Source organism: Panthera pardus, unplaced genomic scaffold (assembly GCF_024362965.1).
Source record: "Panthera pardus isolate Hobbes unplaced genomic scaffold, ASM2436296v1 HiC_scaffold_19, whole genome shotgun sequence".
Classification (NCBI taxonomy): Eukaryota; Metazoa; Chordata; class Mammalia; order Carnivora; family Felidae; genus Panthera; species Panthera pardus.
Genome location: NW_026526754.1, coordinates 24,900,848 through 24,927,275, shown reverse-complemented (window position 1 = coordinate 24,927,275; position 26,428 = coordinate 24,900,848). Strand labels below are relative to the sequence as shown.

Here is a 26,428-nt window from a genome sequence, read left to right as displayed (position 1 = left end):
GGGGGGGGGGGTCACTAAAGTGGGTGAGGACATGGGTGAGGACAGCATAGTTATAAATGGTACCGCTAGGGAACCTGAAGGAGTAAACACTCAGGAGGGCAGAACACAGTCCCATGCAGAGCTGTATCAACAATCCAGTCGGCAAACCTAGTTTTTAACAAACCCAGAGCAAGGGCACAGATCAACTAAAGGAAACCACCACCAATTTAACCTGTGGATCCGAACTGCTTCTCCACGAACAGGCAGTCGGGACGTGAAACTGGTACGCTCTGCCCATGCTACTAAAACCGCATCAAGCCCCACAGATGAAAACGAGGGTAATCTTAAGAAACGGACCAGCGCAGGGAGACGTGCACGACCGTCACACTCACCCGGTAATTGTGGTACGGCTCTGTCTCCGTGTACTGCACCCGGAAGTTCTCGTACTGCCCGCCACGCCAGAAGCGCTCGATTTCATAGTCGTAGTACGGATCTGCATAAGGCTCCAGTCTGCAAAATGAGCGAGTACGAGGCAAATCTTATCACTTACGAATATTAAGGCAAAAATATTACACAAAACGTTAGCAAACAGAATCCGACACCACATGAAGAAAATAAAATACGCTATGACTCAGTGGGATTTATTCCAGGAATCTGAGGATGAGTCAGAAGGAGGAAATTCGTGAATACGCCACACATAATGGCAGACCTGAAGAGAAGAACCACAGAGGATCGCACCTACGATGACAAACACCGCAGGGAGCTGGAGACAACACTTCCTGACGAGACTTAACTCACACACATACGTTGGAACTCGAGCCAACCTCTTACTAATGGGAACAGGGGCATTTCTGTAAGACCGGGCAAAGGCAAGGCGGCCACGGCCTCCATGGCCATCCACCGGCGTGGCAGAGGCTGGCTGCTGCCATCAGACGAATGAAGCCGCGGAGGCTGGGCGAGGAGGAAAAGGACCCACGCCCGCAAATGAAATGGCACCAGACCTGGAACCTGAGTCCCGGTAAAGCCGATCCAGGCAGCCAGAGGGCCCAGTGAAGCATGAGACCGACGCCTCCACGCACACAGATGACCACTCCGGACAAGGAGCAGAGAAACCCTCTTTTACAGCAGCAAGAAAGAAGAAACACCGAGGAACAAACTGCGTTTAACCAGAACTGAGCAGAACCTATCTGACAAAAGCTTTAATGCGCTCCTCAAGGACAAAGAGGACATGTGAACACACGAGACCATGTTTCTGGTCTTCAGCCAGGACCGGACGCTGCCCAGAAGTCAGCTCTCTCCATCAATTTGCAAATGGAGGGCAATCCCAGTAAAAACACCGGTGGGCTTCCACATGGAGCTCGACAACTGGTCCCCGAATGCACAGGCAGGCAGAGATGTGCAAGCCCAGCCAAGAAAGCCACACCCTGAGACAACACCACACTGCAGGCCTGCCTTTCTCACGAAGAAACAAATGGTCCAGGGACAGACCCCCGCACGTAGGATAAAGGAGCCTCCTGAGGGGCCAAGGCAGACTTGTACTCAATGGGGAAGGGACAGCCACTGACCGTGGGGAGGAAGGTAAGGAGATCCCACCTTAGCCACTGACCCAGAGGACCTGCCCTGGGGGTGCCCTGGACCCTGACGCAAGTCCGGCAACAGGCATTCTTTCAGGGATTACCTGGCTCCAGACCGACTCCCCCCTGTGAGTAAGCTGGTGGGGGAAACCAACGTGCCCACAACCTGAAGAGGCTGCCAGGCCGAGCTTCTGGGTCGCCCGATGGCCTCCAGCGGGCTGCCTTCTGGGAGGTGTCTGCCCCGCCTGGGCCAGGACCCTGGCAGACTGACTCACCCGAGGCCGGGTCTGCTGGAGGACACAGCTCTCTTTCACTCCAAGTGGCCAGACATCTTCCAAAGCGCGTAAGTGCCCACCACTCAGGTCGCGTGTAAGACAGCAGTCAGCAGCTGCGGAGGCCTGTCGCGGCCCAGCCCGCTGCTCGACAGCAAGAGAGAACGTGGCCCCCCCCAGGCCCCAGCACCATTCCCGGCCAACCCAGGCCCTGGGAGAAACACCTTCCCAAACGGATGTGAGGGTGCGTGCTCTCTCAAAGGAGGGCCGTGCCGACAAATTCGTTTCTGGAAAACCGGGTAAACAACGTGTAACGGCCTCTCTCCCGTGGGACGGCCTGGAGTCTTAGGACACCGCCACCAGGGTCCCCACGTGAAGGAACGGTCAGGGCGCCTTGGTGGGCTCAGTGCATGTTCTTGCATACAGCGCACCCCAGCCTCCTGCACAGAGATGACATCAAAGTCACGGGACTTGAACTCGTGGCCCTGAGGTCAGGAGTCGCACTCGCACCGACTGAGCTGGCTGGGAACCCCAGGGTGACATTTCTTTCTTTTTTTTAATCATTTTTTTGTTTTTCAGGGGGGAAGAGAGGCAGAGAGAGAGGGAGACACAGACCCTGAAGCAGGCTCCAGGCTCTGAGCTGTCAGCACAGAGCCCGACGTGGGGCTCGAACCCAGGAACGGTGAGATCACGACCTGAGCCGCGGTTGGACACGTAACCAACTGAGACCCCCAACGCCCCACCCCCCAGGGTGACATCTTTTTTTTTTTAAATATTTATTTATTTTTGAGAGACAGAGGGAGACAGAGTATGACCAGGGGAGGGGCAGAGAGAGAGGGAGACACAGAATCTGAAACAGGCTCCAGGCTCTGAGCTGTCAGCACAGAGCCCGACGCGGGGCTCGAACTCACGGACCGCGAGATCATGACCTGAGCCGAAGTCGGACACTTAACCGACTGAGCCACCCAGGCGCCCCCAGGGTGACAGTTCTTAATACCTTGTGCGCATGAGGTCCCACAAGGTGGTTGGCATCTGAAAAGCACTACCTTTACTAAGTGATCCTGCTAAACAAGTTAATTCCCAAAAAGGCATAAAGAAAACACCGGTTTGCCTGTGCTTCCTACTGTCTCAGGCTACTTCCTCAGGAGCTCCTGAGCGGGCACCCTTCCCCGCTGGTTCCACAACAGAGCACCCAGCTGCACGCTGCCAGAGCCTGACCACACCGCCCCTGACGTCAGGTGGGGGCCCGGGCCCCCGAACTGAAGTCCACGGCTCTCAAACCTCAGTGGGTGGGCACGAGGATCGCCCAGAAGGCTTGTTAGTTAGCCAGCGGGGCCCCACCTTCCCTGGACACCCTGGCCGGCCGCTGGTGGTGCTGCCGGTCCAGGGGCGCACCTGGTACTCCGCCCTCACGCCCTTTCCCACCTTCCCTCTTCCCCACCTTCCCTCACCCGGCGCACAGGCCTGCCGCGTCGCCGGGTGGAGAGCACCTGGGCACAGAGCTTGTTGTGCCCCGGGGTCCCGGGCAGGGAACACCAGCACGGCTGGTGGTTCTGAGTTTTACATCAACGGCCCTGAACTGCTTTTAAGCTGTCCGCTTGGTATCTGAGCCCCCCACACCCTCTGCCGACAGCACCCTGTTCTCCCGACTGCCCCGCGCGAGGCTGGCCCACGACAGGTGCCGCAGGGGCTGGCCGGGCCCGGGGGCGGAAGGGTCTTTCTGTCCTGGCCTCTGCCCGTCGCCGCCCGCAGGACTCTGGCACCCCGGCCTCCTCGCCCACCACAGGGGAGCTGGCACAGCCGGCCAGCGCTCCCCTCCTCAGCGGCCCGAGTCCCAGCCCGGCCTCCAGCTTCTCGATGTGAACTTCCAACTGTCCTCGCCCCCCCCCCCCCCCCCCCCCCCCCCCGCCGCTTCCTACAGCTGCCACTGCCTTCTGTTTGCACAGTCTTTACATGAAATGAAAATAACCAGGGGGTCTCCTGTGTTTAGCGGACCCTGACTGACAGGGCAGAGGTGCCTTCTCACCCATACTCGCCGCAGGGGCCCTGTTCCCAGAGGCCCTGCCTGATGAGGTCCGGTGGGGCCCGGCACAGGGGTGTCACAGAAGCCCCCAGTTAATTCTAGGGCAGTGACGTTGAAAAACCAAACGTGAGTGAAAACTTGGCTCCGAGGCCCGTCCTCAGAGGCTTTAGAGGCGCAAGGTCCCGCACCACGGACCCTCCGCAGAGGGAGCGCGGCATCTGCCGGCACCACACGCGGGGCAGGCCCAGGGCACAGCGCCGGTTCGGTCGAGGCCCACGTGCACCCTGCAGGGCCGCACTCGCCGGCCGGCTCCCCTGCGGGCACACGCTCCAGGCCCCCGCTCCAGCAGCGGCCGGGAGGCCGAGTGTCGAGGTTCGGAGCCTCTTCGCCCAGCGTTCACAGAGAGCACACCCTCTGTGCCGGTCACCCCGGCCCCTGGGACTGTCCGCCTGCCCCTTGAGCCCGGCGGGACGGGAGCCTCACCTGCGCTTTCCCCAAGAAAAGTGCGAGGCCTCAGGACCCGAAGGGAGCCGTGGGAGCTGGCAGACAGAGTCCCGACTGCCACGCTCCCGTCCGGGATCTGACAGGCCTCCACACCCAGAGTCAGAAAACACACAAGTCCGAACCACGGCTTTAAATCTCTACGCTGCAAACTCTGAGCTGTCCCCTGACACAAGCGTGGAGCACAGGGCCTCCCCCTGTCCTTTTCTGCAGGCAGAGAGCTGGGGGCACGGTGCACGATGCGGGACACGAGCCTCGAGCTTCGAGTAGCAGGCTGGCTGGCGGAACCCTGAAAGGCAAGCCCCGTCCGCGAACCCCTTCTCTGCGCCCACCGCCACTGCCACCGCGGCCAGACCCCAGCGAGCACGCTCTCCCACGGCAGGTGTGACCGAGCGGAGCGCTGCTATGACGCCGCCTGGGCGCCAGAGCCGGCTCCGATCGCGGTGACCCGAGCCCACGCTGCGGTGGCTGCTCAGGAGAGAGCTGCCTGCGTCCGCCCCTCCAAGGGGGGCACGACAAAGCCGACCGTCCCCCGGGAAGAGGTGCGGGGGGATGTTGTGAGAGCCCCGAAGCCTTTCAACCGCACGCACTTCTCTACCAGACCAGTAACAGGACGTGTCGGAGAAGGAACAAGGCCATTTACGACGAAACGCGTCACACCTGCCGAGTTCCTGGACTCTGGTGACAATTTCATGGGTCTTCCTGGCCGCTGGGAGACCGGGAGGAGGGTGGGAAGAGGCAGACCGCCGGGGCTCCAGGGGTTCGGAGCACAGCTCTAGAAACGCAGAGCTCAGAGGAAGCCACACAGAGGTGAGCCCTCCCCGGGCACCCGGCCCTGCCAGAGCCGGGGCATTTCCTTCACGGCGCAGAAAACCCAGGAAAGCCCCTGCAGAGCTTCTGACACGATCTCGGGAAGGCCATTCCGAGCCGAGGACGGGGAGAGGGAGGCACGGCACCCCGAGGCCTGAGGGAAGAGCGCGAGGCTCCCACGGCTGGGGACAGCTTCACTGTCCCTCAGGAGGGAAGGAGGGATGGTTCCTTACGCTGTCTCTCGGACATCCCTCGTGATGCGGTAATTCCAATCCCGGAAAACTTCGTTTTCCTTGTCAAATTCCCGTTCGTCTTCGCCGATGGTCACCGTAAACCTTTTCTCTTCAAAATCGGGCTCCTGTTCTTTTCGAATGGTTGCTTTTTTTAAAACCTACCGTCGTAAGAAGGAAGAAGTCAACGCTAGTCGCTGTCAGGAAAGGCGGCCCCACAGCGCCCCAGCCAGGGCAGCGGGAGCGGCCGAGGGACTCCAGGCCCAGGCACACCATCTCTGCACCAGCAGGACGGGCCCGCCAGGCGGTGCCACGGAGCTGGCTCACCTTCTGGAAAGGAGTAACAGAGCCGGCCACCTCCTGAGCCAGGGAGCCCCAGATACTCGGTCGTGACGGGGCCCAAGCATGGAGAGAAAGTGGTTCCAGGGCTGGTGGGGGGGGTGGGGGGGGTGGGGGGGCGGGCTCCGTGCTGAGCCAGGCAGGGGAATGGTTTCGTTTTATCCTGTCACCTCACTGGAGAGAAAGTGAAGTGAGGGCCTGGAAAGCAGGTCTGGTGGCGACAGATCACAAGCCTGACGGCCAGGGCCACGGGACAGCCTGGAGGGAGGGCGCGGGCAGGCACAGTGGCCGTCTCGGGAAGGGACGGGCCTGCACACGCACAGGCCACGGCTCCAGGAGGCCGGGGGCCGCAGCACCAGCTGCGGTGCGGTGTGACGCCACCCGAGCCCCGGGAAGACAGCGCGCCTGGGCCTTGGACAGACCGACGGAGCTCTCTTAACTCTTAGGAAACCGCTCCCTCACTTCAAGGACTTCACTGAGTTTCCGGTCACTGTCTCTGAATCAAAGCAACGCTACTCGTGCTCAAGAATTTTCCTCAGGCCCTCTAGTTACCTCCTTCGCGTGCCGGAGTCCTCGTTCCCAGGCACTCTCCGTGGGGGGCTCTGGAGGGGGTGGAGGCAAAATTTCATCAACTACGGGCCCACCCTATTAAGAAACAAGAAGGGAAAAGTTGAGAAAGCAAGCCAAACTTCAAAATCTATAAAGAGACGGGAGCAAGAACACCAGCTAGAAGGTTATCGGCCGCACGCCCCTGGCACTCCAAGCCTCAGTGTGGCCCCTGACCTGCTGCCCTGAGCCTAGGGTTGCCTCCTCACAGAGACACGGAAGCATCTGGAAGGCGACCCAGTGACCGTGACGTCACAGAAGTGCCTTTTACACAAGGTGTACCGATGGGTTGTAAGCAGAAGGTTCGGAGAGCTTAGCTGTCCCGTCCGTTAGCAATGAAAGAAAGAGAGGCGTTCACGCACCCAGGGGTTGGCAGGCATCAGCGGGTGAGGTCCAAGAGGTGGGGCACCATTAGGCGGGAAAGGTTCGGCTTTGGTGATTAAGGAATAGTTGCCCTTGTCGTTGACTCCGGGGTGTATAAACCTACAGTTCATTCCCCACGTGCAGTTCCCTGTGGAGACAAAAGCCAGGTCAGAAAGGGGAGCCAATCGGAGCACACGAGGTCAGCTTCCTGCCCGCTTTGCCCACAGCGGCTCCAGGAGCGGCAGCTTCACCGGGGGCCCGTGCGGTGCCAAGGGCGCCCTCGCCACCCCACAGGCTGTGCGAACCCGAGTCCAAATGGGCCTGGAGTCAGGCAGCGGTGGTGGCGGGGTCGGGCTCAGAGTTGGGCTGCCTGGGCTCACCCTTCACGCCTGAACCGAGCACGGCAAAGACCCCCCACCCCGTGCCTCCACCTTCACACACACACACACACACACGCACGCACGCACGCACGCATGCGCGTGGTTCCTGGCAGGCAGGCCTGGACCGGGCCCCGGGCTAAGGAGCTTCCTGAGAGCAGCACTTCCTGAGTGTTCCCGAAAGGGACTGGGGTTATGCGGTGGAGGAAACGTGGCCCCTGTTCCTAAGTGACTGTGTGAGTAGTTCATTTCCCCCTAAAAATAGAGAAAGTCCAAGAGCTTCCCAATCACAGGTGGCCCTGGGTTTCCTGCTTGGACGACACTGCACCCCCAGAAAGGCTCAGAGGTATGCAAGGAGGACCCTGATTTATTCTGACTCAAAAAACCACGCATACTGAAACAGCCATCACGGAGAAGTATCGAAGGATGCTTCCAGAATTCTGCCAGTCAGTCTCCGGGTGTCTGTACCAGCTCGGGACGTCTGCGTTTCTCCCACCAAAGCCTCCCACATACCATTTCAGGACATTTCTGGACTTAAAAAATGTATTAAAGAGAAAACACACAGACAACCCTAATAATCTGGGTGCTTATAAAAAATATCTTTTAGAATTACTTGGTGACAGAACACCAAGATCATTCAAGGAAACTGCCTGATTTTCCAGAGCAGAAGGCAAGAAGCCGACGTTTCAATTTAACCAGTAAGTGAATCACTTTTTAAAATATTAATTTTGGGGGGCGCCTGGCTGGCTCAGTCAGTGGAGCATGCAACTCTTGATCTCAGGGTCATGAGTTCGAGCCCCATGTTGGGTATAAAGAGGATGTTGAAAAATTAAAAAAATAAAATAAAAATGTAATTTTTTGAACAGGTAGTATCTACACAAGCTCAAAAATAAATATAGCATACAGTATCTAAATGATTTAAAAATGTTTTCAACAGTTTAACACGTAGTTAAAATTTAAACCATCTTTCAATATATATTCACTTTTTAAAAAATGTTTACTTATTTTGAGAGAGAGAGATAGAGAGAGAGAGAGGGAGAGGGAGAGAATCCCAGGCAGGGTTCCACACTGTCAGCACAGAGCGGGACATGGGGCTCGATCCCACAGACTGTGAGATCATGACCTGAGCGGAACTCAAGAATCAGATGCTTAACTGACTGAGCCGCCCAGGCGCCCCCCCTGTATATTCACTCCTAAATGTGATACTCCATTTAAATGTTTCTGTTGACAAAACATAGTTTTCCTCGTATAAATTACAGAGAACTAGTTGTTTGATATTCAGAAAAAAGCTAAATTTACCTTTTAAACATCATGAATATTTTAACTTGCATTAAAACTTAACTAACGTATTGATCTGAGTTAAACGCGAAATAAAGTATGCTTAAAATTACTTCTCTGGAAATGTGAAAATGACTTTTAAAATTGTTTTTTAAAATATTTTTGAGAGAGACGAGCGAGCATGTGTGAGCAAACATGAGCGGGGGGAGGGGCAGAGAGAGGGGGACAGAGGCTCTGAAGCAGGCTCTGCACTGAGAGCACAGAGCCCGAGGTGGATCTTGAACTCACGAACCTCGAGACCACGACATGAGCCGAAGTCAGACGTTTAACCGGCCGAGCCGCCCGGGCTGCCCGTTTAAAATTCTTAATTTTTCTTTAATGTTTATTTTTATTTTTGAGAGAGACAGAGACAGAATGCGAGTGGGTTAGGGGCAGAGAAAGGGGGAGACACAGGATCGGAAGCAGGCTCCAGGCTCCGAGCTGTCAGCACACAGCCCGACATGGGGCTTCAACTCACGAACTGTGAGATCGTGACCTGAGCCGAAGTCGGACGCTCAACCGACTGAGCCAGCCACCCAGGCACCCCTAAAATTCACACAGAAGTCAGAGTTTGGGAAATATCATACTACAGGGGGCTCAAAATCCCAGAGTCTCAGAGAGGTTTAAAGAAAACAGACTATGTAGTCCTGTATGTAAATAAAGAATTCCAAATGCTATCAAGTTCTCTGCCTTTTAAGCCTGTGAGAACTCACACGGCATTCCTCGCCGCCGTGTAGTTAGACTAGCGGATAACACAGGGTTTTCCTGCAGAAACTTTCCGAGCGCAGAAAAGTATCGATATAGGTGCCAGCTTTTCTATGACTTTTTAAACCTAAAATATGTAACTGGGTGGTGGAGAAATAGGTTTGTTAATCTGGGGTTTTTTTTCTTTCTTTCTTTTTTTTTGTATTTAAAGTATTTCCAAAAGAAAATCAAAAACGTCTCCCCTGAGCCTACTGACAAAACAGACCTTTCACTACGGCCACAGGCAGGGGGAGAAAAGAGGGAGGAGACATCAGACGGGAGCACGAGGGACAAGAGCAGCAGCGGGTGGCCCCCCGGGTCTCCGGCAGGTGACAGGAGCCCGTCCTCCTGGACCCTCTGCTCCGGGGCGGGCGGAGACCCTTGCCGGCCACCAGAGGCGAAGAGAAGGCTGCTCCGGGCGGAGACAGGGGAGGCCTACCCGCACCACCGGGACGGGTGCCCACGGAGGGTGGTGTGGGTCGGCACACCCACGGAAGAGGGCGGCAGAAGCTGTGTGCTCCCGCTGGCCTTTGTACTCTAAGATTCTATCTTCAAGTCGCCTCCACACCCAACATGGGACTCGAACGCAAAACCCCAAGATCAAGAGTCGCACGCTCCACCGACGGAGCCAACCACTCACTAGCCTTTTTAAGAGTGAATTTTTGTGTAGAAAAAAGCCTGGAACGAAGCACCCCCAATTGTCGGATGGTAGAAAGACTTCTATCTTTTACTGTCCTGACTCTGTCAGTATACAACGCTTTCGTGATTTAAGAAAGTATTTTGTAGGGGCGAGCCCCCAAGAGACTCCGCACGGGTGGCGTGGCACCTGCCTGGGACTCTCTCTCTACCCTTCTCCCACTTGTGCTCTCTCAAAGTAAAGAAATGAACTTAAAAAAAAAACCCAGCATTTTGTTTAGGCGAAAATATTCTCTAGAAACTGGAAGAATAAATCTTGTTTTAAAACCCCACAGCCTTCTACTTCTAAAAGAAACTTCACCAACAGAATTCGTGTGGACTGTGACTCTGGACAAATACACGGGCTGACACTTGTGGGAGGACCCTGGCCAGAAGGAAACAAGGAAAGTGGAAGCCGGGTCACGGCGTCAGGACGAGGGCGTGAGTTTCTTCACGATGGTTTACGCAGGGCTTTGAAGGCTCAGACGACGTTTTAGTTCTTAACTGAAAAGCAAATGTATGAAATCAAAGTAACGTACACACAAAACATATGCAAACGCTCTGAAAGTTAGCGCCGCCTCCAGGCCTCCAGGGCCTCCTACCAGAGCCAGTCACCAGTTTACTGGGGGAGGACCAACCAACCAATCAATCCACGGTGTAGACGTCCCCACTTTTTCCTGGTCATTTATACACACTTGGTGTTGAGCCTTGCTTTTTTTTTCCCCGAATAACGGAGCTACAAAGAAGGAACCTGCGTGTTCAATCCCACCAAACCCACGATCGGCGAAACAGACACAAATCCGCAGAAATCAAAGAAACTAAACCCCGAGACGAGAGGAAACCAGAGCCACGTCTCCCAGGCCAGGGCCCTGCTGGCCACAACCACACACCTGACCAAGGAGGAATCCACTTCTCCCGCAGTGTGAAACGTCCGAAGACAGCATCGTGTCTGTGGGCACACGTGTGACGTGTATGTGTGGTGGGCCCAGAAACACAAGCAGATTTTTCAATTTCTGACTGTCAGTCTGACCGGTGTCAGTACAAGGCAGTGCTGGTATCATTTCTAGAGGCCGCACTCACTGTATCTGCAAAGTGTCCTGCTACTTTGTTATTTCTGAGTAAGACAGCGGCCTTAGTCACTGGTCCCATTTCCTGTTAGCCTGAATAACTCAGAATAGAAAATAAACACAGGGATCACAAGGACAGAGAAGTTTAAAGCGCTTCATGGTTTTAAAAAAAAATCCCACCGAAAGGGGTGCCTGGGTGGCTCGGTCAGTTGAGAGTCCAACTTCGGCTCAGGTCATGATCTCGCAGTTCGCGGGTTCGAGCCCCACATCGGGCTCTGTGCTGACAGCTCGGAGCCCGGAGCCTGCTTCGGGCTTGTGTCTCCCCCTCTCTCTGCCCCTCCCCTGCTTGCGCTCCCTCTCTCTCAAGAATACACATTAAACAAAAAGTTTTTAAAAATTACCACTGAAAGGAGGACAAAATATGTAAACATCCAATAACATGAAGGACAAACCCAAGACCTACAAACGTGTATTCTAACGGGCATGGAATCCAACGAACCATTGCGTGCAAGCTTTTAACGACAGAACACAAAGAACTCGGGAGGACTTTCCCCTCTTATTTCACACACACCCGGTCACCTCCAGCGGTATTCTGGGATATTTTGGCTCTCCTGAGGAATGCTTTCCTTCCGGTAACTGAAGTAATTGACCTACTCTCTGGGCTGCTGCTTCTTAAATAACGTAGATTTGAAACCAGTGGTTCTTGGACTTACGGATCTTAGGGCCTCAGAGAGTCACAGATGGGTTTCATCCATTGGCATTTACTATAGAAATTAAAACTGAAAAAAATGTAAAAACCTAATATATGGCAAGTGTCACCTATGTTAACAATACGTTCACAGAGATGTGTTATAAAAAATAACTGTGGGGCGCCTGGGTGGCTCAGTCGGTTGAGCGTCCGACTTCAGCTCAGGTCATGATCTCATACTCTGTGAGTTTGAGTCCCGCGTCAGGCTCTGTGCTGACAGCTCAGAGCTTGGAGCCTGCTTCAGATTCTGTGTCTCCCCCTCTCTCTGCCCCTCCCCTGCTCATGCTCTGTCTCTGTCTCAAAAATAAATAAAAAAAATTAAAAAAAAAAAACCTCTATTTCAAAAACACTGCTATGAGCGTTATTTTTCTTTCTGCAAACCTCTTTTTTATGTTTGTTTATTTTGAGAGAGAGAGAGAGAGAGAGAGAGAGAGAGACAGGGGAAGGGAGGGAGGAAGGGACAGAAGAGGGGTGGAGGAAAGGGAGACAGAGGATCCCCAACAGGCTTCATGCCGTCAGCATACAGTCCGACTCGGGGCGCCGACTCCGAGCCGTGAGATCCCAACGGGAGCCGAAATCGAGAGTCGGAAGCCTGACCGACGGAGCCTCTCAGGCACCCTCCTTTTCGCAGACCGCTTGAACCCTGCCATTAAACGGAAGGCAGCCTGTCCCCCGACGGCTTCTGCGTTCACCCTGCCATGCGGTGTCGCTGTGGTTGGAGCAGGTGAAGAAAACGCAGCCTCGGGGGGCGATGCAGCCGGATGAGGGAGGGGACTCAGCAGGCTTCGAAGAGACCCTCGCGCCCTCGACACTACACCGACCCGGTCCGGCGAAAGCTTCTCGCCGCCAGCCGCCGTGCGGGGGTCCGTCACCTTCTCGCCGAGCACCTCCAACTGTTCTGCTCGCGCCCACCGGTCTATCTCGACCCGTGAGCGGACCTTCTGCCCAGACGGGAGTCGGTGACATCACGCGACGGTCGCTAAACGCCGCGGCTGGAGGTTCGGGCTCTCCCAAACTCTGATCTCCGCTCGAGAGCCCGGGAGCCCAAACCTCATCATTAGCGACGGACGTCGCCAGCCGCTGTCTGTCAGCCGCTGTCCGGGGAGCGGCAGGCTCTGCTCATTTCCGGGCCACCGTGGCCGGTCCCCGCGGGGACGCCGGCTGGCCCAGCCCACGGCGCGAACCTCGCGCGCCCTCCCTGGGGATGACGTCCGCGCCTCACTGCGGCAGAGGGGCTCCGTGAGTACTTCCCAGATCGTCTCGCCGAATGTGCGAAAGACCAGCGCTGCGGGCCGCGGGTCTTCCGGGGTGATGGAGACGTTCCCGGACTGGACTGTGTGACAGCCACACAACTTGGTAAATTAAAAAAAAAAAAAAATCACTGAATTGCATGCTTAGAACAGGCAAATTTTCTGGCATGGAAATTAAGGTGTTTTTTTTCTTTTGTTTTTTAAAGACCTGTACTTGAGCGTAAAAGAATTCTCACTGCTCTATCACAGACACCATTAAATGAAATTGCTATTGTCACTCCGAGTCCACGGGGCCGGCACCTGCCTGCTCGTAATCTCAGCATCACAAAAGTCGTTCTGACCTGGAAGAGAGTCTGAAGAAATGCTAGGGGTTCACAGGCCGCAGTTTAAGACCTGCTGCTGCTTTAAACAGAACGGAGAGTGGCGCCTGGGTGGCTCGGTCGGTGGGGCGTCCGACTTCGGCCCGGGTCACGATCTCGCAGTCCGTGGCTTCGAGCCCCGCGTCGGGCTCTGTGCAGACAGCTGGGAGCCTGGAGCCTGCTTCGGATTCGGTGTCTCCCTCTCTCTCTGCCCCTCCCCGGCTCATGCTCTGTCTCACTCTCTCAAGAATAACTAACATTAAAAAAAAAAAAATTTAAACATAAAGGAGAATGCAGAGATTCCAAAGTGGGCAACAGACACCTCTCCCAGGAGGGGATCCTCCTTGAACGGCCAATAAGCACACGAAGAGATGCTCACGTCACCCGGGACCGTGGGAATGGAAATCAGAAGCACACCCACTGGGATTCTCTCTCTCTCAAGAAGTCAGAAAACACCAAGCGTAGGGGAGGAGGACGTGGCTGCCGGGGGCCCAACGTGGCGGGGCTGCCCCGAAACACAGCGGGGAGGCGCCTCAAGGAACGGAAAGTAAAGCCACCGCACGACCCAGCAAGCCTGCCGTACACACCCCCAGAATCTCCAAGCGGGGTCTCGAAGAAACATCTGCATCGTTCACAGCAGCCGGACGGTGAAAGATCCCCGGTCCGCTGTCGGACGAGTAGGTGCACGCGCAGCAGAGGACGAACCGCGGGAAGAAAGGAGAGTCTGACACGCGCTAAAACACAGGGGGGCCTCGAGGACGCTGCCACGTGAGGTGAGACAGTCACATAAAGACAACTATCGCACCGTTCTACTGATGTGGGGCACCGGGAGGAGTCGCGTTCACAGACGGCAGGAGGGTGGTCGCCAGGGCTGGGGGAGGGAGGAATGGGAGGTTATCGTTTAATGGCTACAGAGCTTCCCTCGTACAAGATGAAGAATTTCAGAGATGATGGAGGCGATGGCCCCAATGTGAATGTACTCGACACCACAGAACCCTACACTTAAAAAGAGTTACGATGGGGGGGCCCCTGGGGGGCTCTGTCGGCTGAGCGTCCGACTTCGCCTCAGGTCATGATCTCACGGTTCACGAGTTCGAGCCCCGTATCGGGCTCTGTGCTGACAGCTTGGAGCCTGGGGCCTGCTTCCGATTCCGTGTCTCCCTCTCTCTGCCCCTCCCCCACTCAGGCTCTGTCTCTGTCTCTCTCAAAAAAAAAAACTTAAAAAGTTTAAATAGCTACGGGGCGCCTGGGTGGTTCAGTCAGTTGAGCATCCGACTTCAGCTCAGGTCGTGATCTCATACTCTGTGAGTTCGAGCTCCGCATCGGGCTCCGTGCTGACAGCTCACAGCCTGGAGCCCGCTTCAGATTCTGTGCCTCCCCCCTCTCTGCCCCTCCCCTGCTCATGCTTTGTCTCAAAAAAAAATAAATAAAAATAAGAATAAAAATAAGAATAAAAATAAAAATAGTTACAATGGTAAATTTCACATGAGGTGCATTTTCTCAAATTGTGGGGGGCGGGGGGAGGGGGGCAGGGAAGAAAAGGAGAGGGAGAAAGAACAGGAAGGAGCAGAGACCAGGAGGCCTGTCCCACAGAATGGGCTGGGCGCTATTGATCGCTGGCCCAATCAGAAACCCAACGTAGGACATGGTTTCAAGAAAATGTTATTTCCATCACTGTAGGGGGAGCTTCCCATCTCGATGACTTAACACAAACACACCAGAGGTAGAAACCTGTTGTAAACAAAGTACCGGTGCTTAAAGATGTTTCAACCTATATTCCTGTGTCTTCTTGCCAATGGTCACAGATATCAAGGTACCCATTTGGGCAATGAATGATTAATCCGGGGGTATCTTTTAAGAGAACTATAACTAACAAACTTTTCAGGAAGAAACCTCACATTAAGATATAACTTGCATGCCGTGTAATGTCCCAATCTAAAGCGAACAATTTCGCGGGTTTCAGCACATACGTGCAAGGTTGTCCAACCATCATCCTAGAAGGAAACCCTGCGCTCATTAGCCATCGCCCCCACTGCCCGTAGCCACTCCCCCTCCCTCCAGGCTCCTCAGTGTAGACAACGGCTAATCCAGTTCCCGCCTCCGTGGATTATCCTGGACAGTTTGCACACGAGGAGGCCTTTCGTGTCTGGCATCTTTCGCTCGGCATGACGTCCTCACGGTTCATCCGTGCCGTGGTCCCACTACTCCACTCTTCCTGTGGCCGAGTAATATTCCACCGTCAGACGGACCACGCTGTCTGACCATTTATGAGCTGACAGACACGGGCGCTGTGTGCGCTCGTGGGCCGTTTCGAACACTGCCATTACGACCATTTGCGCACAAGTTTTTGGGTGGACGTACGTTTTCATCTCTCTCGGGTGGAGATCTAGAAGCAGAATCGACGGGGTCACGGATGGTCCTACACGCTCGTGTCCTCAGGAGGCGCCAGACTGTCTTCCAGCAGGTGCCCCAGGTCACGTCCCCACCAGCAGGGTGTGAAGGTCCCCTTTCTCCCCATCTTCGTCAAAAGCGACAAACGCTGTTTTATTTTTAAAGTGACTCCTCCTGCTCCTGAAGGGAACTTACACGATTTGTCTCAATGGAACACCAAGCTTATAAAATTGCAGGTAAGCAAAAACATTTTCACCCAAAAACTTGCTCAAAAAAAAAGCGAGAGATGTTTTTCGGCACGCCCAAAGAATCAACCGTTTCTTCCTACGTTGTATCCCATTTCTCCGCAGTCACTCAACAATCCAGGGGGAAAGGTAAATGTATACTCAAAAACCGAGGCTGAGACAAGTTACTGACTCTGCCCAGCCAAGTTGCCGAGAAGGCCGGGTGCCACTTAGCCTCAGATTTCTCTGCAGAGAGCCCTGCCGCTGGCCTTGGGCTCTGAAACCCAAGCTGAGCATTCCGGAGGGACCTCCCTCCCACTGACATGTGGCCCGGGAGTCATCTGCGGAGACGGTGCCCTGTGCGTGCCACGAGGTACCTCCGAGGATGCTCATCCGCGGTCCCAACACGGGACCCACTCCGTCGGTCTGTGTGCTTCTGTCGCTAAACTCCGGAAACGACCTCAGGGCTGGGACCCCCGGGAGCACCTGGACCGGAGCCTCCGCGGCGCGGACGGACGGTGCCGCCTCCTGACGTGGAAGCCCGCGGCTAGTCCCGACGGGCCGGGCCGGCCAGGCTTCTGAACGATTCCACAGCGGTGCCAACCGGAAATGACTGCGTTCGCATCTACGTATGTGCGTAAGTGCATCTCCCCGTGAGGAGTTTCGGCGGGCTGACACCATTTACTCCCACGTAATTATGGAAAAGAGGTCTTCTGCTCAAAATTTTCTGAAATATTGATATTTCAAATACTAAAGCTTGTAAAGAACTGTTAAGAATTTACTTTCTAAAACATACCACACACTCATCTGTGTCCTTAGGGTGACTCTGCTGTCCACGAGACAACCGCCAGCCACCCTCCTGAGGACAGAGCACGTGCTGTGCAAAGGACCCATCACGGGCATGTCTAACTCACGAGTCCAAGTATCTCCACTTGGCAGAAGCAGCACGCACGTGGGGCGCCTGGGGGGCTCAGTCGGTTAAACAGGCTCAGGTCATAATCTCGCGGTTCGTGAGTCTGAGCCCCGAGTGCCGTGCTGGGCTCCGTGCTGACAGTTCAGAGACTGCTTGGGCTTCCCTCTCTGCCCCTCGCTCTGCCCCTCCCCGACCTGCTCTCTCTCTCTCTCTCTCAAAATCAAGAAACTTAAACAAAACAAAACTGTGCAGGTAAACGGCACAGGCTAGGAGCCCACACCCCGAGGAGTGAGCCGACCCGGGCCCCAAGCACCCTCTGCGTCACGTCACCCTGGGGGGTCTAGGCAGAGGGTCCTCCGAGGACCAGTCAAGTGCAGAGCCTGTCCTCTCGGCAAGATGGGACTCCACCGTGCCCCTCCTGTCCCACCCCCCACCGCTGCCCCCCCCGCGATCCGCAAAGGTCCCGGGAGCCTCATCGAGCGCCACTAAGAACTGGGATCCACAACCGCTCTCTGCCCCTCAGAGCCTCCCCCTTCCTTCTGGCTGCACATCAGCATTCTGGATCCAGGAGAAAGAAGTCTGGCCTCCGGAGCAGAGAGGGAAAACCGTATACTCTGTACCTTTAACCTGGCCTCTGAGTGGTATGGAATGTGATATTGGTGGAAGAGGAGTGGACAACGCTGTCCCAACATCTGGAAAAGAAGTACAGGAAGCTCTTGTGAAATTCAGAGCAGACGCGCGGGCCGGGCCAGCGAGCAGGGCGCCCAGGGCCAGCGAGGCTAAGACGAAGACAGACACCTTCCTACCTGTCCGAGGAGAAGGCGGAGTTACAAGGAATAGGCCCAAACTACCGCCGTGTGGCCGCGAGACCCTTACGGACTGGGGTTCTCGCGGCCATTCCAGGTCACCCATGGTGTTAGTCTGTGACCTGTCACAGCCACGTGGCTTGCACCACTCACCTTCCGGGAGGGAGCGACCTTGCTGCACTCAGAGGCTATCTCTTTGCTATTTGGAAATCCATTCCAAATGAAGGATGTACTTGGATACGTTTAGCAAACAAGCAGCAACTTTCCGTACAGAGGTAGGGCCCCTGGTGCCCGGGGCGTCTGCCTTAGGACAAGGACTACTCATAAACGGCATGGTCACAGCTCTGCTGTCACGGAGGGAGGGCCTGGAGCCACAAAGTGGAAACGGCCAGGCTGGCCCCTCCAAGTCAGTCAAAGGAGGCAAGGACCAGCAAAGGACGGTGCCACCCTGCCACGGTCACGGTCTGGCCCCAAGAACAGCCCTGCACAGGCTTCCGGGCACTGGGCAGGGCTGAGCCACCACCACAGTCCCAGGAAAAGCCAAGACCACACAAGGCCCCACAGACAATTACCTTTCATGAAGAATCGGCAGGTGGGACGCGGCCTCACCTTCCTGTCACTGGGGTCCTTTACTTCGCCCTCCTCCAGATCGTCATCCTGAAACAGAGGACAACGGGACTTAAAAGGCAGTCACCTTAACGAGAGAGGGGAGGTGGAGGGCGTCCACCAACAGGCACGGCTTCCCCAGACCAGAAAGGGTATTTTCACGAGACTGGTGTCTTGGCCACTTGGCAATTCGGGTCAGTTTTCCAAACCTCGATGGGGATACGCCAGAGCTCGTCTACAAGGTCGAGGCGTGACACAAAACACCAAGTAAAAACGCTCCGTGAAGCACGTAATGCTCAGTACAAAGCAGGCTTCTCTGTTTTCCCTCCGGCAGCAATGCTGGGCAGAAAACCGTTACACTTCACACTTCTAGAATTCTGTGCATTTAAATGGTATTTATAAGCCAAAATATTTTGTTCTTAAAACTCAAAACCAACGTCCTCTAATTCAAGAGTCTAGGGGTGGGGAGGAGGGAGGTCAGGCTCAGACCCAGAACCTTGCCTTCTCAGGCCAGAGCTCCTACCTTGGCTGCCAAGCATTGGTGTAATGTGGGAGCTTTACAAACACCAACGCCTGGGTGGGTTTCACCCCCAGGAATTCCAAAGAACAGCCATGACCTGGACTACTGCTCTGAGCCCTGTCCAGCCTCCGCTATCCCAGGGCCTCGGTCACCACGGACCTGCAGACGCTCCCCTGTGCCCCTCAGTTGAGACGCCATCCCCAGGGGTCACCCCCAGCCCCAAAGCGGGTATGCAGGTGCCCTGCTGACATCTTTGGTGGGAGGTCCAGGATGGAGCTCCTCAATGCCCCCCCCCCCCCCCCCCCCCCGTCCTGGCCTGTCCTAGCCTGTCCTATGCTGGCTGGGCCCGTCCTGCCTGTCCTGGCCCATCCTACCCTGTCCTAGCCTGTCCTACCTGTCCTGGCCTGTCTTAGCCCACTCTACCCTGTCCTGGCGCATCCCAGCCAGTCCTAACCTGTCCTGGCCCGTCCTGGCCCAACCTAGCCAGTCCTACCCTGTCCTGGCCTGTCCTAGCCCGTCCTAGCCTGTTCTGGCCTGTCCTAGCCCGTCCTAGCCTGTCCTGGACTGACCTAGCCCGTCCTACCCTGTCCAGGATGCTCTAGGACAGTCAACCCAAGGGGTCACACAGGGCAGGGCACGGGGATCACCAAAGCGTCTCCCCCCTCATCCAAAGTGCCGCCTGGTCTGGGAGCCACTTCCCCACTGGTGCCCCACTCCCTCCCGACTCCCCACGGGCCCTCCTGGCAGTGACCTTTCAGAAGCCAGCCCGCATTCTTCTTCCTTCTCCACCGCCACTAACCCACTAACACGCGGCTCACCTCATTTTCAGAGGGTGGATTAGTTTCCTGCCTCAGGACCTCCCCACCCCGGCTCCTTTCACCACAGGTCCTCACAGCATGGGTCACGGCCGCCACGGTCCCGCCTGACTGAACAGGGGTTCAGACCAGGCAGGACTGTGACACCGGTCCAAGCACAGTGTTGGGCTTATAGCAAATGGTCAGCAAACATTTGTTGAATGAAAAATACTAAGGTCAAACCCTGGATTTAGGATGGCTTATCTTTAAAGCGTAAATATTTGTATAACTTCTGCCTGAAAAATATTTACTTATTAAAAAAGCATTTTATGGGGCACCTGGGTGGCTCAGTGGGTTATGCATCTGACCGTTGATGTTGGCTCGGGCTGCGATCTCACGGTCATGGGATCAAGCCCTGCGTTGGGCTCTGTGCTGACAGTGCAGAGCCTGCTTGGGCTTCTCTCTCTCTGCCCCTCCCCCACTCGCTCAAAACAAATAAACGTTAAAAACAATAAAAGTAAAAAAGCATTTTATAGTGAAAAGAACAAATGCCTGAAAGTTATATCCCTTAAGAGCCAACAGAATGATTTCTTTCTTTTAAAAGATTAAATAATTGGGGTGCCTGGGTGGCGCAGTCGGTTAAGCGTCTGACTTCGGCTCAGGTCATGATCTCACAGTTCGTGAGTTGGAGCCCTGCGTCGGGCTCTGGGCTGACAGCTCAGAGCCTGGAGCCTGCTTCCGATTCTGTGTCTCCCTCTCTCTGCCCCTCCCCTGCTTGCGACCTTTCTCTGTCTCTCTCTCTCAAAAATAAATGTTTAAAAAATAAATAAAAGATTAAATAATTTATTCAAGAATTTTTTTTAGATCTCCAGAACATATTCACATTCTAAGTGGAAGTCCATACCCGTTAAGCACCACCTCCCCACGTCCAACCGCAGGAGGATTTCCTAGGTCTCAAGATGTGTTTGCTTCCTGTGGCATCATGGAACACCTCTCTCCTCTGGTCCTTTAGAATCTTTTTTTTTTTTTAAGATAATTCCCCATTTATTTTTGAGGAGGCGGGGCAGAGAAGGGGAGAAAGAAAGGGTATCCCAAGGGGGTTCCACACGGTCAGCACGGAGCCCAACGCGGGGCTTGATCCCACGAAGCACGAACCTCGAGATCACCACCGAGTTGAAATCAAGTCAGATGTTCAACGACTGAGCCCCCTGGTGTCCCGGGCACCTTCTCTTTACAACTGCTCTCACGCCGATGGCTGCTAGACTAACACCTCAGGTGCTATTTGCTCAAATCGAGGGCAGATTCTTCTTTCTCATTAGGAAAACAAAACTCTTCTGAAAGGTTACACCCCATTCAAGTCCTCCTGCTTTATTTGGAAATCAAGGCCCAGGGGTTGAGCTGAGGAGCCCAGGAGGTGGCCCTGCATGGGTCAGGGCTCCCAGTAAGCGCACTGGATCAGATTTAAAGAGGTATTTCTGCAAAGCTGCTACTTTCGATACTTGCCAGAGCAGGGAGGAGACCGGCCCGCCCATCTTAAGACTGGCGAGCGGTCACGTGAGCCGTGTTCTGTGCGGCTGCCAAGAAGGCTCAGGGCTAAGAACGCTCGAACCACACGTAATGCGCACACGACGCAACGTCGACCCAAAGAACACAAGACAGCATCTACCTACTGGCTGCCGCCGTCTAGTCCCCACACCCACTAGGAAGGAGACAGAGGGCTTCCCTGTCATGTGCTGGACGTATGGTCTCTTCTCTAATTATAAAACAAACAAGAACGATGAATAGACCACTCAGCGATATAATACCGTGAATTTTTTTCTTTTTTAAGTTTACTTATTTTGAGAGAGAAAGAGTGGGCGAGGGGCAGAGAGAGAGAGAGAGAGAGAGAGAGAGAGAGCGAATATCCCAAGCAGGCTCCAAGCTGTCAGCACAGAGCCTGACGTAGGGCCCGAACTCACAAACTGTGAGATCATGACCTGAGCTGAAATCAAGAGCCAGACACTCAACCAACGGAGCCACCCAGGCACCCCAACAGCTGAAACTTCAACTAACCATTCATTTATTTAGTACGATGGCTTTTCAAGTGATGGTTAATTAAAATGACTTCAACTGTGCAGTCTCATGCAAACACAGGTCAAGAACGACGTCTCTGCAGCCAAATCCACACCACTCAGTCGTCTGCGGCTGTCACATCACGTGTGTCTTTCAGACCTCCTGGTCACAGGGCCACAAGCTGACACAGCGGAGAGCAGAGGACAAGGAGAGGCCCTAGGGGTCCGGCCAGAAACAACCTGCTGGGTGCACACCTGGGACACCACCCGTGAGGCTCTCGGCGACCCCCCACCCGGGACAGACTAACAGCCCCATGTGGAACTCAGGGGGTGGGCAAGGTTCTCTGGAGTTTTCAGAACTGAGGGACACCAGGCTGCTCGTGTTTCCTTACCAGTGCCCACTCAGGGCAACACACACACAGGGCACACTGCACTTTACCGGCGTTACAAAATAGGACTGCGGGGGGAGACTGGACTTGAATCCCGGCAGTGTGACCACGGACACAGGCCCCACTCGAGCCGGACTGTCTGTCCTCCACAGAACAGGCTGCTCCGTGCCAGGCGCTGCGCTCACGGTGCTCCGTGTGGTGCCTCACAGAAAACCTGAGCAGTGAGCGCTCAAGAGTGGTCATGATTTTAGCGGAAAACTACCTCGGAGGCGATATGCCAAATAGGACCATGTACGGGCCGCCTGGGGGGCTCAGGGGGGTAAGTATGCGACTTCGGCGCAGGTCATGATCTCTGGTTCATGAGCCCGAGCCCCACGTCGGGCTCTGTGCTGACAGCTGGGAGCCCGGAGCCTGCTTTGGATTCTGTGTCTCCTTCTCTCTCTGCCCCTCCCCCGCTTGTACTCTGTCTCTCTCTCAAAAATAAACATTAAAAAAATTAAAAAAAAAGACTTTCATCTAAGAAAAAGAATAAACATCAGAAAAACCCCTGACCGTGTAGACAACGGTAGCATAGTTTGACATCTCCGTGCAGGTCTTTATCTTGCTTTAATAAAAACAAAACAGAACAACAAACCAACGCCTGCATATTATCTACACAAGAAGCCACTTCCGCCACAGCGGCCCCTGCACTAAGGCAGGTGAGTGGGCACCACGTGACGGCACCATGGGGGGGGGGGGCGGGCACGGACACCATGCCAGAGGTGCTGCATCTGTAAGATGGGGGTGACGATCCTGGTCTATGACCCCTTACCCAACACCCCTGGGGCCAGATGTGGTCTAGGAATTCAGAAGAGTTTGGTTTTAGAAGGCGATATAGCAGGGGTCAGAACAGCACCCCGGAACGGATGCGGTCATCCTTCTGTGGGGGGGGGGGGTGCACGACCAGCCACACGAGGGGTAAACACAGGATCACAAAGAGCCTCGCATCGTGTCGGGCAAGGTCTGCCACCAGATGAGCAAGGAAACCTGTCCACTCTCAGAGCTCCCGGACTCCCAGGCTCAGGGTAAGGACTGGGGCCTGCACTCTCTATGTGCCTGATCTGGTGTGGACTCTCCTCAAATGCGGGGCAGGCAGCTGCTTCCTGGGCTTCCGCGAGGCCACGCAGCAGAGGAGAGCGGGGCCCCTGCAGAGTGAAAACCCTGAGCCACCAGAGGGAGACCTTTCGTAGGAGACACTATGTATCTAGATATAAAAGGAACAGGTAGATTTAAACGGGAGAAAATATAAAATACCACCTGCCAAGAAAACACTTCCAAGGATTTTTGTACGTGTGGGGGCCCGAGAGGAGCGCCGTGGACTGTCCACTGGGGACGGGACGTGGCTGCTGTCCCGCGGTCTGAAGGGCCACACTGCCAGCGTGAGAGCGATCGACAAAAGCAGGTTTGGAACAAAACACACAGCCCACCCTTTTCCACATGGATGACACCAAATTCTATTAACCAAATGGCAGGTAAGATACAAACCCAGAATCAAATACATGAGCAGAAGGAAGGACGGACACACCCGCGAGGGGAGGACTTGCCGGGAAAGGCAAATCGAAGACCCACAAATCTGAGTGCTCCTCGAACCCTGATGGAAGGAATGGCCACGGCCAGACTCGGCAGGTGCAGGAGGAAGGAACCTCACACAGAGGGGTCCATTTCTGCGGGCTCCACCCACTCTTTCGAGAGACGCCCAGGCAGAGACAGAGCCACAGGTAGGGCCGGGGTTAAGTGTGGCTTCCAGAGCAAGTGAGAGACTGCTGATTCAACACGAAATAAGGCTCCCCAGGGACTGGCCATCGGGGACCCTCAGCCTCCACTCCACAAACAAGCCAGGGTGCCCGTGTGCAAAATCCCACCCCTCCCACAGGAGCAAAGCAGCATTTCCAGAAACATATCTGCATCTGAAAGGTATTTTGGGAGCACACCAAACACATATAAAGGTAATTCAAGATCTTGGGCACAAATTGTGTGGTTTAGGCAAAAGAAGTTTAAGGGCTTACTCCTCCGCATATCAAGTCACGAGTCCCAGTGACTGGACATCTAAGAGAGGAGAAAAGGCAGGACGAGGCATCACGAAGACGAGAAAGCACTTGGATTGTAGACTCTCCCACTCAGCTGTTCTGGCAACTCAAGGCCAGGAGGGCTGCAGGGAGGAGGTGGCAGGTGTGCGGGAGGGGCCTCTGGACAGGGAGACTGCAGGGTACGGGGACCCTTGGGGGTGACGGCGAATGCAGATTCTCGAGGTAGAAGCCAAACCACGCATCTCCCGCTCACAAAACATCCAGGTGGTTCACTTGTGATATGAGAGGGTTTGTAAGCAATGGGGAAAAACACCCCTCTGGGATGGATGCTTTCCGTGAGGCCAGAGGCGACTTTGCAAGGGTTGACTAAAGGGGACCAAGCCAAAGGACCAGCGAAGGCAGGCTGTTTCCAGACCCAAGCGCGTACCTCTGGCTCCCCCTCCATCAGAGACCCGGGCCTGGAAGAGGGAGGGGACACGGCACAGGAACGCCAGTGCGGCATCTTGGTAGGGACAACGCTGCAGCGGGGATCCAGCGGGGAGTGACGGAGGGCTGGGACCAAGACACGAGCAGGAGGAGGAGGCCAGGAGCAGCTGCTCCCAGACAGGCCGACGCTCGTCCACACCGGGTCCTACCAACTGGGCTCAGGCAGGGCTGGTCACCGACACCCAGTACAGGAGCCGCCCCGTGCGAATGGCTCTCCGGGGCAGACCTTCCTTCTGCCCGCTGCCACTATACATTTCAATGGCACGTACCCCAAAGTAACGGGGGTTTCACCTCTCTGCTCAGAAGGCAGTTAGGGGCTGCCCACAACAGGCCAGTTCTGGTGAGACACAGACGAGCCGACCAGGCAGCTTCTGGACTCAGGGGACGTGTATTTCCGGAGGCGGGGGAGGAGGAATGACCCCGTAAATTCAGACTGTGCAAATACAACGAAGTCCTCAGCCAGTGATAACGGTCGGGGGAGGAGGCAGAGCCCACGGAGAGGAAGCGACACTTAAGCTGCCAGTTACAGGGCGGGGCGCAGCCGGACGAGGGCAGGAACCCAGCAGAGGTGCTCGAAGAGGCCGCGTGTGCTCCTGTCACCATTCACTGGGCCTGCCCTCCGCTTGCGGAGGTCTGTCTCCAAGCGGGGCACGAGTCCTGCTCTGCCCCATCACGTCCCTGCGGCGCGGTGACCCAGAGGCACCATCCGTGGTGTGGGAAGGACACGGCTTCCGCGTGGCCGAACAAAGCCATCGCCCGGTCTCCTCAGCCGCGCCGTTTCCACCTAGGCTGGGGCCCCTCGTGGGAGGGTGTGTGGAGGGCAAGCCAGCCAGCCGGCCAACCTCAGGATCTCCAGGGGCAAGAAAGCCAAATTGGGCTTTTATTCCACGTGCTTTTTCTAGGGCAACCAGCCAACCTCCAGACGACGGGCATTTTCCAGGGCTGCCTCGGTTCAACCCAAGGTCCCGCACCACCACATCTAAGTGCAGCCGGCAAGCCCACTGGTGCGATGACACCACGGCCGTCCGGGACCCGCAGGGAGACACTTGGCCCATATGATCATGGAAAGGTAGGAAAGGAGCTGAACCTCCCCCTAAGACTCGTTCAACAGTTGAGGCAGGAAGAACTCGCAACTGGCCCTCTCTGAGTGGGGAATGGGCCGCCAAGGCCCCCCGGGCCACGCCTGGTAATCAGCCCCTCCCTCGTCATCTTCTCAGGACAGAACAAAGACGGGGCTTTTCGCTCTGCAACACTGACAACCACACCCACAGGCGCCTCGGCCAAGAACTTCATCTTCTGCCTAAAATTTCACCCAAATGGATTAACTCGGGTTTCAAGACCTCTCTTCCCTTGGACGGGCCTGTGGCAGAGGTACGTCTTCCAAAACCGGAAAGGCAGCATGGCTGGGAAACCCAAGGACGCCTGCATAACCATACCCTGACAATACCCTTTAAGTAAAGCCAAGGTTATTAGCAGAGCTGCAAGAAATGAGCTAAAATTCGGAGCTTGTAACCACATACGTCGCGTCCCCACCAAGTTCTGTTCTTACGAGCCTTAGATAAGCAATGTTTAAAACCAGGCACGACCACGGCCTACCAGCACAGGTGAAGACAGAATGGGCACCTAAGGAGGTGTGGTGCTTACCGCGGACTACGGTTAGGTATTTAAGCAGCAACCTTTTCCCTCCTCCAACCCAGAACATTTCTGACAGATCCCACACACCTTCCCCTGTAATGACTCCCAGACAAGCAGCGTCGCCTCCCCTGGGGTACCTCCCCCCACCCACCCCGTTATTTCAATGTGCTCTGTGCCTCTCTCGACTCCTTTGAGTAAAAGCATTACTCGGTAGGACTTCAGGCTCTTTCTCCCCAAAACTCAACTTTTTAAAGATCATGATTACAAAAGACACAAGAACATGCTGTGGGAAAAAGACAGTCTCTTCAACAAA

At 55.3% G+C, this 26,428-nt stretch overlaps 1 protein-coding gene across 1 annotated transcript in view; it reads right to left on the bottom strand.

Moving 5' to 3' along the window:
* Positions 1-26,428, bottom strand: part of ZC3H18 (zinc finger CCCH-type containing 18) — a 59,429-nt gene that overhangs the window by 23,071 nt on the left and 9,930 nt on the right. The window contains 6 exon segments of the mRNA XM_053906748.1: positions 372-489; positions 5,393-5,550; positions 6,281-6,373; positions 6,697-6,845; positions 17,383-17,454; positions 18,141-18,225. Coding sequence (XP_053762723.1) covers positions 372-489; positions 5,393-5,550; positions 6,281-6,373; positions 6,697-6,845; positions 17,383-17,454; positions 18,141-18,225 — 675 coding nt within the window.